Source organism: Bufo gargarizans, chromosome 6 (genome assembly GCF_014858855.1).
Source record: "Bufo gargarizans isolate SCDJY-AF-19 chromosome 6, ASM1485885v1, whole genome shotgun sequence".
Lineage (NCBI taxonomy): Eukaryota > Metazoa > Chordata > Amphibia > Anura > Bufonidae > Bufo > Bufo gargarizans.
The window spans coordinates 156,283,250-156,301,538 of record NC_058085.1 but is presented as its reverse complement, the minus strand read 5'-3'; the positions used below and the strand labels follow the sequence as shown (position 1 = coordinate 156,301,538).

Here is an 18,289-nt window from a genome sequence, read left to right as displayed (position 1 = left end):
CTATCTATCCATTCACTCAACCACTGGTTGGAAGTTCTCAGCGAAAGCCACGCCCCCGATACGCCCTCCCTCCCAACACTGCCAGCGTCGCTCCTGCATCCACTTGTTCCGCCTTTCCGTCCGCTGATTGGGCACAACGTCTGCCTGTCATCTGTTAGCCGTCAGTGATTGGTGGAGCGCTGTGGTTTCCAGGTGTCGCGGTAGGCTGCGTTACCACGTCAGTGAAGTTTACAGGGAAGACTGGAGCCGGCTTCTGGCCGGGCCTGTGCTGTGGACGTGCCCCTTGTCACTGGCTTGTAGGTGCTTGTGCCCAGGGTTTGGTGACAACTTACTATCCTGGAGCCCATGGTGATTTGTTCATGTATGCTGCCAACCATAGCTGAATGTGAAGCCAACGTCAGCGCCGCTGCCTAGGCCGCCATTTTGGATCCAGGGTCAATCCCACTGACAGGTAATACTGAGGCAGCTGACTGCAGTGATCATTGGGCTGGGAGGTGAAGCGTGCTGTGTATTCTCTGTAGTAGGCACAGAGCAGATGGAGGGTACCAGCATGAGGGTGGTAACCAGCATCGGTATATCCCTATAACATTCTGCCACTGATGAAGTCTGCCCTAGGTGCCATTGTATGTAATGCCCAGTTCCTTAAAGGGGTTGTCTCACTTCAGTAAGTGGCATTTATCATGTAGAGAAAGTTAATACAAGGCACGCACTAATGTATTGTGTTTGTCCGTATTGTCTCCCTTGCTAGTTGGATTCCTTTTTCCATTGCATTATATGCCGCTCGTTTCCATGGTTATGACAACTCTATAATCCAGCAGCGGTGGCCGTGCTCGCACACTATAGGAATAAGCGCAGGGCTCTCTGGTGACCGGGAGTGCGCATAAGCCAGCTCTTTTTCCTATAGTGTTCAAGCACGTCCACTGCTGCTGGATTGCAGGGTGGTCGTAACCATGGAAATGTGCAGTGTATAATGTGATGGAAAAATGAATCCAGCCGGCAAAGGAAGCAATATGGATAGTGTTGAGCGAACTTGTGGTTTAAGTTCGGCGTCTAAAGTTTGGGTTATCGAAGAATCGCGTTATGGATTCCGCTACCACGGACCATAACAGAATTTAGAATCCATAACGCGATTCTTCGATAACCCGAACTTTAGACGCCGAACTTAAAACACATATACACAATACATTAGTAAGTGCCTTGTATTAACTTTCTCTACATGATAAACACCATTTAGTGAAGCGTGACAACCCCTTGTAAGGTAAAATCTGTATAGCCCCCTCCAAGAATGAAGTGGGAGTGCGCCGTATTGGCTGAAGGCTTTCAGATAACTCTTCCATTCTTCTGCTTCATCATAGTAACCGAAAAATGGAACGTAAGCAAAAACCGGACCTGTACGTGATGGACCCCACTGACTGTAATGGGGTTCATCAGGTTGACAGTGGTGCCTGTCATTTTACTGGATAAGATCATGTTCAGCTTTTTTGGTGGAATTTGTGACTGAAGCCCAAAGGGTGTATTCCCACATCAGATTTTCAGCACAGGTTCCTGCACGGATTCCGCGCTGAAAACGCAGCATCTGCGCTAAAACCTTCCATTCTATTGATGCAGCTGAGGTTTCTTCGTGCGCGGTTTTCCATACTGCGCCGAGAATGGATGTGCCTATTCTTAGCATGATACCTCAGAAAGCCGCGGCTCGGGTCTGCCCACGGCTTAGCCCCATTCAGTAGAGCTACACCGATAGTTGGACATTCAAAATCAAGAACCACGGCACCAACCGCAGCTGTTTCTGCCATGAGGTGCGTGGCAGGTGTTGACACGCTGAAAATACCCTTAGGCTATCTGCATACGGCTGCGGGTTTACAAAAAGAATTTCCGCACATATTGCAATGCAGGTTTCCGCATTAAATCCACACCAAATTCCGCATGTGATACTTGTGGGTTTTAGTGCGGATTTTTGGAGTGGTTTTGCCCCGATCTCCCCCCTTTTGCATTGCTCTAAACCTCCGTTGAAACAAGTGACATGCTGCAGGTTTGGAAATCCCCACGGGCCGGAAAATTTCCACATAGAAAAAAAATACGCAAAGTGTAAATGAGAATTGTCATCTCGTTTACTTTTCCGGTACTGGAATACGCACGGCAGAACCACGTGTAATCCGCAACATGTGCAGGTAGTCATAGGCTAACTTCACACTTGTGACTAAGCTATCTGACAGCCTGCTGGTGTTCTCCAGATCCAGCATAGCTGGATTATGCCCCCATGGACTATAATGGGATCAGGAAGGGATCCTGCGCTCCCTGGCATAAATACCAGGATTCGGCCAACCAAATATTACTGCACGGTTCAGTTTTTTTACTGGCCGAATCCCAGCATTTATGCCGGGAAGTGGCTGGATCCCATTATAGTCTATGAGATCCGTTGTACAAGTGTCACTATCCGGCTATGCCGGATATGGAGAACACCAGCAAGCTGTTCTCTGCTAGGATAGCTTTGCCGCAAGTGGGTAATTAGCCTTGGGGTCCATTCACACATTCATGTGTGTTTTGCAGATCCGCAAAACACGAACACCTGCAATGTGCGTTCCACATTTTGCGGATCGCACATCGCCGGCACTAATAGAATACGCCTATTTTTGTCCGCAATTGCGGACAAGAATAGGGCATGCTCTATTTTTTTTCGGGAACGGAAATGCGGACCCGGAATTGCGGGTCTGCATTTCCGGATCGGCGCCGCACATCGTGCTGTCCCATAGGAATTGCTGATGTGTGAATGGAGCCTAAGGCAGGGTTCTGTGCTGATTACATCCACTAATGAACTGGTTGGAGACATTTTGCTTTAGAAAAACCGCAACACCTCATTATTTAGGCTACTTTCACACTTGTGGCAGAGTGATCCGGCAAGCAGTTCCGGCTATCTGCATGCAAACGGACAGCATTTGTAGACGGTTTCGGATCCGTCTCACAAATTCATTGCAAGAATGGATCCGTCTCTCTGGATGTCATCTGTAGAAACGGACCCGTTATTAAAAAAATTTAACATTTTTACCTGTCTGCACATGCACAGACCGGAAGGACGGATCCGGCATTGCAGTATTTTTAATTCCGGATCTGGCACTAATACATTTCAATGTAAATTAATGGCGGATCTGGCATTCCGGCAACTGTTCCGGAATTTTGGACGTAGATAATACCCATTTCCTCCGTCCAAAATGCCGTTCAGTGACTGAACTGAAGAACCTGATGCATCCTGTACGGAATGGTCTCCATTCAGAATGCATTAGGATAATACTGATCAGTTCTTTTCCGGTATTGAGCCCATAGGACGGAACTCAGTGCCGGAAAAGAATAACGTAAGTGTGAAAGTACCCTTACTCAGCAGAATGTTATTCCGCAGCAGAACGCAGGACACTTTTCATCCCTATAGGATAACATCAGGGAAGTCTTAACGTTGCCTATTTTCTGGCAGATTTTTCTGCCACATGTGAAGGAACCCTCAGGGAATGTTCACACAACGGCTTTTACAGCGGAATTGTGACGCGGACAGCGGCGCCAAAAAAACACATGTAATCTACTTTTTTTTTTGCAGGCATCCTAAGGGGATGGTCACACAATGGCTTTTACAGCTGAATTTTTGTGTGGACAGCCACGCCGAAATTTTGTCGTAAGCCTGCCAGCGGCCGATTCCCATTGTGACCATTCCCTTAGGATGCCTGCAAAACGTCACATTTCCGCTATAAAAGCCGTTGTATGAACGTTCCCTAAGGCTGGGTTCACACCTGAGCGTTTTACAGCGCGTTCCTACGCGCTGTAAAACGCTCAACAAGGAGAAACCAATGATTCCCTATGGGAATGGTTCACACTTGGGCGTTTTACAGCGCGTACGATCGCGCTGTAAAACGCCCGGCGCTCCAAAAAGTACATGAGCGACTTTTGGGGCGTTTGTGGCCATAGGACACTGTAGTGAATCACACAAACGCGCGTCAAACACGCGTTTACTATTACAAAAACGCGCATAAAAACACGCGTCAAAAACGCGCATAAAACGCGCGTTTGCGCAACGCTCAAGTGTGAACCCAGCCTAAGGAAACCTTCACACGTGGCAGAAAAATCTGCCAGAAAATATGACCTCCTTAGGATGCCTGCACACAATGTAGATCACGTGCGTTTTTTTTTCTTTTTCGCTCTGATTTTCATGCGGCAAAAACTACAGCGTAAATCAGTATCGGCAAAGTGTAGATTAGACAAATCTCATGCACACTTTTTTTTATTTTATTTTTTCCTTCCCTTAGGTGCAGAAATTGACCTGATGTGAGGATTTTGAAATCTGCAACATGTCACTTGTTTGGGGATTTCATACTTTTCAATGGACGGCTAAAATGTGCCGAAAATCTGCATCAAATCCACACCAAAAACTGCATAAAAGCGCACCACAAATGCAATAGTGCGGATTTAAGTGCGTTTTTGTTTTTTGTCCAGTTTTGGTGCAGGTTTTCTGCACGTGAATACAGTCACCCTTAGGGGGCGTTCAAATGGCAGGTTTTACTGCAGAATTTTGGCACAAACAGGCTCGCCGAAATCCCGCCGACAGCCACATGGTTTCTGCTTCTTATTCATTTCAATGGGAGGCAGCGCTGAGGGTCGTGGGGCACTGGCCTATATCTGTGACCGTGCTAAGAACGGACTTGTCGGCGCCAAAGTTCCACTGCAAAAGATCTCATGAGAACATTCCCTTATGGACCCTCCAGCACTTATCAGATGTTGCGGGTTCCAAGCCCATTCACTTGAACTGATGTGACCAATGTATGTGACATCAGTGGCCAACGTAGATGCCTCAGCGCTTACCTGAGTGCCATGGCCTCTTCAAACAGTTGGTCAACAGGGGTGCAAGGAGTTGGACCTCCTCCTCTGTATTCCTGAATGAGACGAGGCTGCCACCTATTAGCTCCTATGGAGGAAAAATCCTCATAGACTACAATGGTAATGCATTGGAGTCCATGAAAGAAGCAATCTGATGATTTGTGGGAACTATAAAAAAATTCAGAAGTTTTTAAAAATATAAAAATTCAAATCACCCCTCTCTCCTCAAAATCAAAACATATAACAATAAAAAATACACATCATGGGCATCATCTCATGTGAAACGTCCATACTATTAAAATATTTATTCTATATGGCGAAACTGAAAAAGGTCAGTATAAGGCTGGTTTCACACAGGCGTTGCGGGAACATGCACAATTTTTCCCCGCGAGTGCAAAGCATTTTAATTTGTTTTGCACGCGCGTGAGAAGTGAGAAAAATCGACATGTTTGGTACCCAGACCTGAACCTGGACTTCTTCACAGAAGTTTGGGTTCAGTATTTGTAAATTTTATTATTTTTCATTATAACATGGTTATAAGGGTAAATAATAGCATTCTTTAATACAGAATGCTTAGTAAAAGGTCAATTGAGGGTTAAAAAAATTAACTCACCTCCTCCAATTGTCGGTCTCTTGTTCTTTCTTCAGGACCTGTCAAAGGACCTGTGGTGACGGCACTGTGCTCATCACATGGTCCATCACCATGGTGATGGACCATGTGATGAGCACAGTGATGTCACCACAGGTCCTGAAGAAAGAGCAGGAGACCGGCAGCTATGCGATCAATTGGAGAAGGTGAGTTAAACTTTTTTTTTTGACGCTCTACTAAGCATTCTGTATTAAAGAATGTTATTATTTTCCCTTATAACCATGTTATAAGGGAAAATAATACAGTGAATAGACTTTCATCTTAGCAACCATGCGTGAAAATCGCACCGCATCCGCACTTGCTTAGGGGGTGCTTGCGATTTTAACGCATCCTCATTCACTTCTATGGGGCCTGCGTTTCGTGAAAAACTTGCAATATAGAGCATGCTGTGATTTTGGAGGCAACGCACAAGTGATGCGTGAAAATCACCTAAATTATAGAAATGAATGGGTCTGGATTTAGTGCGGGTGCAATGCGTTCACCTCAGGCATTGCACCCGTGTGGAAAACTTGCCTGTGTGAAAGGGGCCTAACAGATTCACAATTCTCTTGGTCCGTTCACCTACTACAGAAAAACTAAAAAGTGATCCAAAAGTCATACACCCTGTCCCCCCCTCGCATGGTAACAATGAAAAGTACAGATCACCCTGCAAAAAACTATCCCTCAAACAGCTCTGTACACAACTGCAAAAAGGTCTTGGTGGTATCGCCATAAGGGCTCTCTCACACGAGCGGATGCTGTGTGGGTAATCCGCTACGTGAAAGAGTGCTCTGGACAGCAGATACACGGAGCATTAGGGTCCATTCACACGTCCGTAGAATGAGTCCGGATCCGTTCTGCAACGTTGCGGAACGAATCCGGACCAATTCATTCTCTATGGGGCCGGAAGAGATGCGGACAGCACACAGTGTGCTGCCCGCATCCGCATTTCTGGATCGCGGCCCCGATCTTCCGGTCTGTGGCTCCCCAAAAAAATAGAACATGTTCTATTCTTATCTGCAATTGCGGACAAGAATAGGCAGTTCTATGGGGGTGCCGGCCGGGTGTATTGCGGATCCGCAATACGCTACGAATGTGTGAATGGACCCTAAACATCATTCATAATGCTCCATGCCTCTCTGTGATTTTATTTATTTTTTTACTACAAAATCACAGTAAGATATAGCTGTCACCGTGATTTTGTAGTAAAAAGATCACGGAGAAGCACGGAGCATTATCAATCATATTAATGCTCCGTGTCTCTGCTGTCCGGAACGGGTCCTGGCTTTCTTTCACACAGCGGATTACCTGCACGGGATCCGCTCGTGGGAAACAGCCCTAATTGTACTGACCTGGAGAATGAAAGTAACAGATTAGTTTTACCACATAGTGAACGCCGTAAAAACAAAATCAATAAAACTGTTGCAGAATTTATTTATTTTTTCCAATTTCGCCTCATTTTTTTTTTTTTAACTCCTGAAACATTGTATGCAATATTAAATGGTGGAATTAGAAAAGTGCAACTTGTTCTGCCAAAAACAAGCCCTCATACTGCTATGTGAATAGAAAAATAAAATAGTTATGACCCCAGAAAGGCAGGGAGTGAAAAAGAAATGCACCTTTCATTTTCCAAAGGAGCTGTGAAAAATGAAAGGTGGAATCTGATTGGTTGCTATATGGGCATCTAAGGCTACTTTCACACTTGCGTTTGGGGTTCCGCTTGTGAGTTCCGTTTGAGGGCTCTCACAGTGGATGCGGATCCGCTCAGAATGCCTCAGTCTCGCACCGTTTGACCTCCGTTCCGCTTAGCAGGCGGACACCCGAACGCAGCTTGCGCCGGGCCGTGCGGAGGCAAACGGATCCGTCCAGACGTACAATGTAAGTCAATGGGGACGGATCCGTTTGAAGTTGACGCAATATGGTGCAATTTCAAACTGATCCGTCCCCCATTGACTTTCAATGCAAAGTCTGGACGGATCCGTCTGACTAACTTTCAGACTTAGGCCCCATGTACACGGCCGTTGTTCACGGCCGTGTGCGGGCCGTGGAACCGCGGCCTGGATCCCTTCCTGTGAGCTGGAGCGCACGGCGTCACTGGTTGCTATGACGCCGTGCGCTCCCTGCTGCCGCCGCAATACAGTACTACACTGGTATGATCTATACCAGTGTATTACTGTACTGTGCCGGCAGCAGGGGGCGCACGGCGTCATAGCAACCAGTGACGCCGTGCGCTCCAGCTCACAGGAAGGGATCCAGGCCGCGGTTCCACGGCCCGCACACGGCCGTGTGCATGGGGCCTTAGAATTTTTTCTGAAAGATAATGCAGACGGATCCGTTCTGAACGGATCCCATCGTTTGCATTATTGGAGCGAATCCGTCTGTGCAGACCCCAGACGGATCCGCTCCGAACGCAAGTGTGAAAGTAGCCTAAGCCAGTTCCACTTTACAGCAGTTTGATAAAGCTCACCCAATGTTCTTTTCTTTGTATGCTTCATTTTTGGACATAGAGCTGATATGGCTGGCCAGAACGCTCCAGTTTTGTCTCATCTTGCGGCTTGTCAGTATGCATTTTGACAAATAACAGTCTTGCTTTTTTATGATTTGCTTTCAACAGTGGTTTCCTTTTTGGTTGTCTTCCATTAAGTCCACTTTAGCTAAGACAGTGACGGATGGTGCAATCTAACCCTGATGTACCTTGACCTTGGAGTTCACCTCTAATCTCTTTGGAAATTGTTCTGAGCTCTTTGGTTACCATTCGTAGTATCCATCTCTTCAGTTTGTCATCAATTTTCCTCTTGCGGCTATGTACAGGGAGGTTGGCTATAGTCCCGTATGTCTTTCCGATTTCTCATCCGGCATTTATTTATTCCCCCCCCCCCCTTTTTTTTGGGGGGGGGGGGGTCTAAGGACGGATCCAGCATTCGGGTATTTGAATGCCAGATCCGGCACTAATGCATTGCTATAGAAAAAAATATTCAGGCAAGTCTTCAGTAGCATGGTGCCGTTTTATCTTTTGCCTGATCAGTGAAAAAGACTGAACTGAAGACATCCTGATGCATCCTGAACAGATTACTCTCCATTCAGAATGCATGTGGATAATCCTGATCAGTTCTTTTCCGGTATAGAGCCCCTAGGACGGAACTCGGTGCCGGAAAAGAAAAAACGCGTGAAAGTACCCTAAGTTTATTTTCAATCTTTTCTAGGGCTACCATCATTTATATCCAGGCAAGTTTTATTAGATGTATGCAGTTCTGCCAGTTTACTGTTTTCTAATGTCATGGTGACCAGTTCTCCAAACTCATCCCAGTGACTGTACGCTGGAAGCAGGAGTCCCCTAATGTCCCTTTAAGTAGGGACTGGGGAGAACAGGACAAACTCATACCTTTTGTGTAACTTTTATTATCAGGAGTTGTGGGGGGTTTATTCTGACAGGTTCTGCTGCTTAAAGGATAACTGTCATATTTTTACTCAAAATTCAATTTTCCTATATGTTGTTGCTGCTGTGGTGATAATCAATAATCATTAATTAGTGTGTTCACATACCACTTGTTTAATAAGATTCTGTCCATAGCAACCGCTCCTCACAAGACTTCTTTCTGACTATCTTCTCAAGATGGCTGCCGATGTGCTTACCCTGAGGCTGACTGCCCTCCCAAACTACCCAGAATTAATTCAGCTCATCTCAGGAATGCGCAGCCTCACCCCAACCAACCTTCTTCCTCTTAAGTAGCGTTGATCGCGAATATGCTAATCGCGATTTTTATTTTTTTATTGCGAATATCGTCACTATCTCGGTCTGACAGGAGCGCGCACGCAGCGTTCGGGACTGCCCAGTACTACGTCCTCTGTCTTCTGTATATAGAAGATAGGAGATGGAGGACACCTAGCAATGCTGTTTTAGCTGCACCACTGAAATGCCTGGGGGAGGAAAGAACATGCTGCAATTACTAGGTAAATTAATACCTATACAAAAGTATTAACTGGGGAACTAAGGTAAACTTAGTCAGACCAATCCAATTGCATAATAAAAAAAATATGACAGTTACCCTTTAAGGTGTCCAGGAGTGGAGCTTTACTGTTACAGGGGGTTAGCTGGGATTTCGTGTTGATGTCCTATTCTCAGGACCCTGACGATCAGCTGTTTGACGAAACCACTGTGCTCACTGGAGCTACAGCGCCATACATTGTATAGTGGCTGTGCTTGGTATTGCTGCTTGGCCCCATTCACTTTACTGGGACTGAGCTCACGGGCGGTGGTTCTGGGAGTCGGACCACTGCCGATCTGATATTGAGGACCAATCCTGAGGATAGCTCATCAGTTTAAAATTTTCAGATAACCCCTTTAAAGGGAACCTGTCACATGGATTTTTGTATAGAGCTGAAGACATGGGCTGCTAGATGGCAGTTAGCACATCCACAATAGCTCTGTGTGCTTTTATTGTGTAAAAAAAAACAATTTTATAGATATGTAAATTAACCTTAGATGAGTCCTCTCTCTCTCATCCATGCTTCAGTGAGGAGTCCACTGTGAAGGAGCCCAGCACCGCCCGCAGTATATATATATTATATATATATATTTTTTTTTACACAAAAGCACACAGAGCTATGGGGACTGGGTATTGCAGATGTGCCAGCGGCCATCTAGCAACCCATGTCCTCAGCTCTATACACAAAATCCCGGTGACAGGTCCCCTTTAAGTGCTCTCTGCATTGAGCTGCTTCACAGCCGCTGCTTTCTGAGTGTTAGGCTCCGCAATTTGCGGAACGGAATTGCGGACCCATTCATTTCTATGGGGCCGCATGATGTGCGGTCCTGCTCCGCACTTCCGGGTCCGCATTTCCGTTCCTGAAAAAAATTGAACATGTCCTATTCTTGTCTGCAATTGCGGTCAAGAATAGGCATATTCTATTAGTGCCGGCGATGTCCGTGTTTTGCGGATCCGCAAAACACACACGGACGTGTGACTGGACCCTTAGCAGTAGTGGTCTCCTGGCTACAGCGGTCACTTAGAGGCAGGGTGGGGGGGGGGGTCTGTTAAGCAACTCAATGCAGAGAGCACTTAACATAGTGAAGCTCCTCCTCCAGTGCACTTGCAGGAGTAGAACCTGGCAGACAAGTAAAACCTTATATTACACCACCCATGATGATAAAAGCTCCACAAAAGGTATGTTTGTGTTGCGCTCGCTAGCACTTGCCTAATGCTGGTCTAAACTGCTGACAGATTCCCTTTAACACGTTCTGCAGTTTTCTCCCCACATAGGGGTGACAGTTGAGGACCGGGCTGTCCCTGTGAGCGTACGTATCTCATCTAGTGAATGGTAACTCGGTGTCCAGAGTTTGACCGTATAGTTATAAATGTGTTCACTGTTTTCTTCCCTCTCGGTTCTGACAGATTTGTTCTAGTTTTCTTCCCTTGGCGAATTCTGTGATTTCTCTTGTGTTTTCATCAGTCGTGTTTGTCCTGCTATGAAAGTAGGTATGGGCAGATGGTTTTCTCATGTGGATGCCACCTGCGCTGTATAACTGAAATCCATGTCTTATTGTTTATTCCTTTTTTGCCACAATTTTAATGGTTTTCTGTGTTTTCTCATGGCAAGACAAATATTGGCATGGAATTATTGAGCATCAGGTGTAGCCCAATGCTGGCACTGGGTGTGATTACTCCAGCATCTGCTCGTGTGTGAATGGAAGATCTCAGGTTATTGATGTTTCTTCCCATTATCACGTTTTTATTGTAGGACTGTTAAAATGGTGGACAAGAATATCTATATCGTCCAAGGGGAAATCGGCATCATTGTTGGAGCTATAAAACGCAACGCACGATGGAGCATCCACACTCCTTTGGTAAGGATCCCGCTACTGATAATTTTTTTTCCCCTGTAACATAGTTATGCAAGAATAAGGGTACATTCGCACGATTTTTGTGTAACACACATGGCCAGCCCTATGATAGTAATTGCGGACAAGAATAGGACATGTTCTAACCTGTCCAGAATGGAAGTACGGATGTGGACAGCACGTGGCGTGCTGTCCGCATCTTTTACTGCCCCATTGAAATAAATGGATCTGCAAAATTGCGAAACAGATTCAGACCCGTAAATACGGTTGTGTGAATGTACCCTAAGGCCTTTTGCACACGAACGTATTTTCTTTCCGTATCCGTTCAGTGTTTATTTTTTGGGACCGTATGTGGAACTATTCACTTCAATGGGTCCACAAAAAAAATAAAACAACGGAAGTTACTCCCTCTGCATTCCGTTTCCGTATGTCCATTCCGCAAAGAAAGAGAACATGTCCTATTGTTGTCCTCATTACGGACAAGTATAGTACTGTTCTATGAAGGGCCAGCTGTTCCGTTCTGCAAAATACGGAATGCACACGGATGTCATCTGTATTTTTTCTATTTATTTTTTGCGGACCGGAAAAATGCATACGGTCGTGTGCAAGAGGCCTAAGCCTTATTGTCCATGGTGTTGAATTTTATTTCTGGCATTCTCCCTTTTTAAAAAGAAAACGGAGAGACAAAATAACCCCCACCTAATTAACATAAACGCCAGCACCTTAAGCTAACATCTGGAGCTGGCGTTTTTACTGCAGAAAAACACAGGTGCTCAAAGTGACCGAAAAATAAACCCAAAATGTGTGAAAGCACCCTAATGGTGTCGTATGTATTACTTTGACTTATACATGACTGCTTTGTCCCGTGACAGCAACTTATCCCTTCTCCACAGGACTGCCGGAGATAGCTGAGCGCTTGTACTTGGCTGTCTTCTGCACTCCCATAGAGTTGACTGGAGCATTGTACATGCTGTCTGCCTGCAGCTCCATTCCAATGGGTGAACAGGGGCCCCTGTTATGGTGATTGGCAGGACCCCGACGATCAGTCACTTGTGGATAGGGGATAAGTTGGTGTCATGGGACAACCCTTGAACCCTTTTCAGACTTCTGTATGGTGTTGAAGCTGTTTTGTAGGGTAATGCTTGTTTAAATTTGACTTTATTCTTTTCAATCTCTTTCACTTCAGGATGAAGAGCAGGACCCCTTGTTGCACAGTTTTAGTCAGCTTAAGGACATACTGAATAATATAAAACGTGAGTATTCCAGGCAGCTATCGGTTATCTCATTTTAGGGTCCATTCACCTGTCCGTAGGTGTTTTGGAGTCTACAAAACACAGACACCAGCAGTGTGCGTTCCGCATTTCACAGACCGCACATCGCCGGCACTATAATAGAAAATGCCTTTTCTTTTCTGCAGTTGCGCACGAGAATAGTACATGTTCTATTTTCTTTTCGGGAACGGAAGTGCGGATCCGGAAATGCGGATGCGGACAGCACATAGTGTGCTGTCCGCATCTTTTCCGGCCCAATTGAAAATGAATGGGTCCGGATCCATTCCGCATTCATACAGACGTGTGAATGGACCCTAACAGTTCATTTAGTAAAAGAAGTATTCTTATTGCCACAGGATATGCCATAAATGTCTTTATAGATGCAGGTCTCCCCTGAGGGAAGGGAGGTCCCCGACTCCATCCAAATGGCCAGTGGTCACTGTATCCAGCCTATGATTGAATACAGTGGTGGCCAGGATTATGGGAACAGCTGAGCTGTCTGTGCCATGCTAAACTCCCAGAGAGTTTAAGTTTGAAGGGCATCAGTGTACACCCAATAGGGAGTCTGAAGGACTCCATGATGAATAAATATAATGGACAGACGTGGTGGTGTTTCTGGGATAGATTTTTCTGATCCTAGACAATACTTTCATATTAGGGCATGCCTTATGTGGGGATGGTCACGGTGATGGTCTCAGCAATGGTCTTTTAAATGTACTAAGAACAATGAAGATTTCTGGTGGGCTTAGAAAGGTCAGATATTCCTTATGGCATTTGCACCTACCTTACTGCAGTGCGCACGCAAGACCTGGACTTTACTAAATTTACGCAGCAACATTGCCATTTTTTCCCCCATGCGGGGTCGGGGTTAGGGATCGTCCAATTATCTGTTTTACCGATATCGGCCGTTATTCAGGATTTTCAAAGTTGTCGGTATCTGCATCTGACCTTGCCGATATGCTGATAACGAATCTCGAACATGGATCGCGCTGCTGTCAGCGCGATCCATGTTCCCTCAGCAGCACAAGGGAGAAGGAAGCAGTGTCTCCCCCCTGTGCCGCTGCTGCCACCAATGAGAGGAGGGAGGAGAAGAGGAGGAATCCTGAGGGGTTAACTGCCGCGGTTCGCAGCTACCTCTCATAGAGGTCGGGTGACGGCTATATTATTCTGCAGCCAGAACCCTCCTCCTGTATTTGAATTAATAGGCGAGTTATCCTCATTGGTGGTGCAGTGCGCCCCCCCCCAAGCCCCCCATTATAAGTCATTGGTGGCAGTGGCCACAGGGTTCCCTCTCCCCTCCTCCTCATTTGTGATGCAGTGGCAGCTTCTGATCGGAGTCCCAGCAGTGTAATCCTGGGGCTCCGATCGGTTACTATGGCAGCCAGGATGCTACTGAAGCCCTGGCTGCCATGGTAAGCTCCCTGCTGCTGTGTGCACTATGCAAAGGGCAGCAGGGAGAGTGTTAGAGCTTTATTAGGGTGAAAAGAATCTATTAGGGTGAATAGGACGAGGGCTCTAGCCCCTAAGGGGACTAATGGTTAGTAAAAAAAAAAAAAAAAAAAAGTTTAAAAAAACAAACGCCGAAATATTAAGTATCTATGTAAAAGAAAAATTTACAAAATGAAAATGCACAGAATATCGGTATAAAATATCGGCTCTAAAAAAATCTATATCGGTCCACAAAAAAACCACTGAAGTCTGTGTGCATTCTGTATTTTTGCATATCCGCTTAACGGAACAGTTTGCCCCTAATAGAACAGTACTATCCTTGTCCGTAATGTGAACAATAATAGGACAGATTTGTTTGATTTAAATTGACAAATCTTTATTCTTTTTTCATTTTTTTCTCCTCTTTAAAATGGCAGACTTGGTTCAGTGCAGGAATTGTTGTGCATTTATTTCATGTTCCACTCTTTGGAGATTCGGATGCTGTCAGATCTGTAGACAGTTCTCCTTACTGCAGCAGGAAATTGCATTTTTAAAATCTGAGATATTTAAATTATCTGTTAAACAAACTCCAGCTAGGACTGCTGCAATGCCACTGCCACAGAGGACCCCCAGAAATGGCAGATGGGTTACTGTAGGTTCTGGAAGACTTAGAGTGGTGGATAGAAGACATGTCCCACAGTCGGTGATTCTCCAAAATTCATTTGCAGCACTCTCAGAATGTAAGGACAACATGGTTATGGACTCAAGCGTAGAGGGTGAGAAACCATCGACTCCTATGACTAATGTAGGCAAGACTGCAGCCAAGGACAAAAAAGATAAAGTGAAGTCTCAAAGGAAGCAGCTGTTGCTGGGTGATTCAATCATAAGAAGTGTGGAGCTTAAAGAAAATGGTTTTGTGAGATGTCTCCCTGGGGCTACTGCTAGAAGAGATAGAAGACGTATTATTAATATTGTTAAGCAAGCAAAGCAGGAAGGGGACGTGGATGTTCTTGTCCATCTAGGGACAAATGACCTGGCTTGCAATGAAGTGTCAGAGGTGAAAAAATCTTTTATCACACTTGGTAATGACGTACAGGATTTTGCATCCACCATTTCATTTTCTGAAGTTCTGCCTGTACATAATGTTCAGAATGATAGGCAGAGGCGCATAAAGGAGTTTAACATATGGCTTGGTAAATGGTGTCAAGAGCAAGGATTTGGCTTTGTTTCTCATGATAGCTCTACTTGGAATAGAAAGGAACTGTACAAAAAAGATGGTTTGCATCTTTCTCTCAAAGGAACAAATGTACTTAGTGAACAACTCCAAGAATTTGCGAAAGAGTATTTAAACTAGGAAGGGGGGGCAAAAGAGTGAAAATAAGAGTCCAATTGCCCCCCGAAACAATGCCAGAACAGGTCAGATGCACAGAGGTTAAGAAATGATAAGCTCAGAGTCCTCTCTACAAATGCTCGCAGTTTAGGTAAAAAAATCAATGAACTTGGGTCAATAATGGCATCTGAGAATGTAGATTTAGTGGCTGTTACGGAGACATGGTTTAATGAAAGAAATGACTGGGACATAACCATACCAGGGTACTCTTTATACAGAAGAGACAGAGAAGGCAAGAAAGGAGGAGGAGTGGCCCTGTATGTGAAAGATAGCATTAAATCTAACCTAATACAAGTTGGTGAGGCCAACATAGAGTCAGTTTGGGTTACGTTGCAGTTTGCTAATCATGCAGTAACTCGTGTAGGTGTGATATATAGACCACCTGATCAAGTTAAAGAACTAGATGATCTACTAGTTGAAGAAATAGCTAAAATGACAATGAAAGGAGAAGTTATCATTATGGGAGATTTCAATCTTCCAGATATAAACTGGAAAACCAAAATAGCAAGTTCTACCAGGAGTACAGATATTCTAAATTCCCTACTGGGGTTATCCCTACAACAAATGGTTGAGGAGCCAACCCGGAGGGAGGCCATTTTGGATTTGATATTCACAAATGGGGATTCGGTATATGATGTCATTGTAGGCGAAACCTTGGGATCTAGTGATCACCAGTCAGTGTGGTTTAATATAAGAACTGTGAAAGAGTCCCACCACACAAAAACAAAAGTTTTAGATTTTAGAAAAACAGACTTTTCAAAAATGAAATTAGTCATAAATGAGTCCTTATCAGACTGGAACGGATTACATGGAGTCCAGGAGAAATGGGACTACTTAAAAGGTGCATTATTGAAGGCAACAGAAAATTGCATTAGACTTGTCAGTAAAAGCAAAAAAAGGAAGAGACCACTGTGGTACTCGGCAGAAGTGGCCCAAATCATTAAAAATAAAAAGCTAGCATTTTGTAATTATAAAAAAACCCAGAGCAATGAAGATAAGGAAATCTACAAGATTAGGCAGAAAGAGGCCAAGCAATTTATAAGAACTTCTAAAGCGCAGGCAGAAGAAAAACTAGCTCAGTCTATGAAAAAAGGGGATAAGACATTCTTCAGATATATAAATGAAAAAAGGAAATTAAAACAAGGAATAACTAAATTAAAAATAAAGGACGGAAGGTATGTAGAAGAGAATAAAGGGCTAGCCGACTGCCTTAATGAATACTTCTGTTCAGTTTTTACAAAAGAAAAAGAAGAAGGACCTCCACTAGAAAGGATGACTATTAAATCGTTTGATGCATGTGTCTTTACAGAGGAAGATGTTCTAAGTTTGCTGTCTAAAGTGAAGACAAATAAGTCACAGGGGCCTGATGAGATACACCCAAAATTATTAAAAGAGCTTAGTGGTGAGCTGGCAAAACCGTTAACAGATTTATTTAACCAATCATTAGTAACAGGAGTCGTCCCGGAAGATTGGAAATTGGCAAATGTCGTGCCCATTCACAAGAAAGGTAGTAGGGAGGAATCGAGCAACTATAGACCAGTGAGTCTGACATCAATAGTAGGCAAATTAATGGAAACCCTATTAAAGGATAGGATTGTGGAACATCTAAAATCCCATGGATTGCAAGATGAAAAACAGCATGGGTTTACTTCAGGGAGATCATGTCAAACAAATCTTATAGATTTTTTTGACTGGGTGACTAAAATAATAGACGGTGGAGGTGCAGTAGACATCGCATATCTAGATTTTAGTAAGGCTTTTGACACTGTCCCACATAGAAGACTTATCAATAAACTGCAGTCATTGAGCATGGACTCCCATATTGTTGAGTGGATTAGGCAGTGGCTGAGTGACAGACAACAGAGGGTTGTAGTCAATGGAGAACATTCAAAACAAGGTCATGTTACCAGTGGGATTCCACAGGGATCTGTACTGGGACCAATTTTGTTTAATATCTTCATAAGTGACATTGCAAAAGGCCTCGATGGTAAGGTTTGTCTTTTTGCTGATGACACAAAGATATGTAACAGGGTTGATGTTCCTGGAGGGAAACGCCAAATGGAAAAGGACTTAGGAAAACTAGAAGAATGGTCAGAACTCTGGCAACTGAAATTTAATGTGGATAAGTGCAAGATAATGCACCTGGGGCGTAAAAACCCAAGGGCAGAATATAGAATATTCGACACAGTCCTGACCTCAGTATCTGAGGAAAGGGATTTAGGAGTAATTATTTCAGAAGACTTAAAGGTGGGAAGACAATGTAATAAAGCAGCACGAAATGCAAGCAGAATGCTTGGATGTATAGGGAGAGGTATAAGCAGTAGAAAGAGTGAAGTGCTTATGCCGCTGTACAGATCACTAGTGAGACCTCACTTGGAGTATTGTGCGCAGTACTGGAGGCCATATCTCCAGAAGGATATAGATACTCTAGAGAGAGTTCAGAGAAGAGCTACTAAACTAGTACATGGATTGCAGGATAAAACTTACCAGGAAAGGTTAAAGGACCTTAATATGTATAGCTTGGAAGAAAGAAGAGACAGAGGGGATATGATAGAAACTTTTAAATACATAAAGGGAATCAACTCGGTAAAGGAGGAGAGCATATTTAAAAGAAGAAAAACTACCACAAGAGGACACAGTTTTAAATTAGAGGGGCAAAGGTTTAAAAGTAATATAAGGAAGTATTACTTTACTGAGAGGGTAGTGGATGCATGGAATAGCCTTCCTGCAGAAGTGGTAGCTGCAAATACAGTGAAGGAGTTTAAGCATGCATGGGATAGGCATAAGGCCATCCTTCATATAAGATAGGGCCGGAGCTATTCATAGGATTCAGATATATTGGGCAGACTAGATGGGCCAAATGGTTCTTATCTGCCGAC

The 18,289-nt window shown here is 44.4% G+C and overlaps 1 protein-coding gene across 1 annotated transcript in view; it reads left to right on the top strand.

The window, feature by feature from the left end:
* Positions 1-204: 204 nt before the first annotated feature.
* The window catches only part of GBF1 (golgi brefeldin A resistant guanine nucleotide exchange factor 1), a 163,527-nt gene continuing 145,442 nt past the window's right edge, over positions 205-18,289 (top strand). The window contains 3 exon segments of the mRNA XM_044299256.1: positions 205-451; positions 11,222-11,327; positions 12,508-12,574. Of these exon segments, the coding sequence (XP_044155191.1) occupies positions 11,232-11,327; positions 12,508-12,574 (163 nt within the window). The 5' untranslated portion in view covers positions 205-451; positions 11,222-11,231.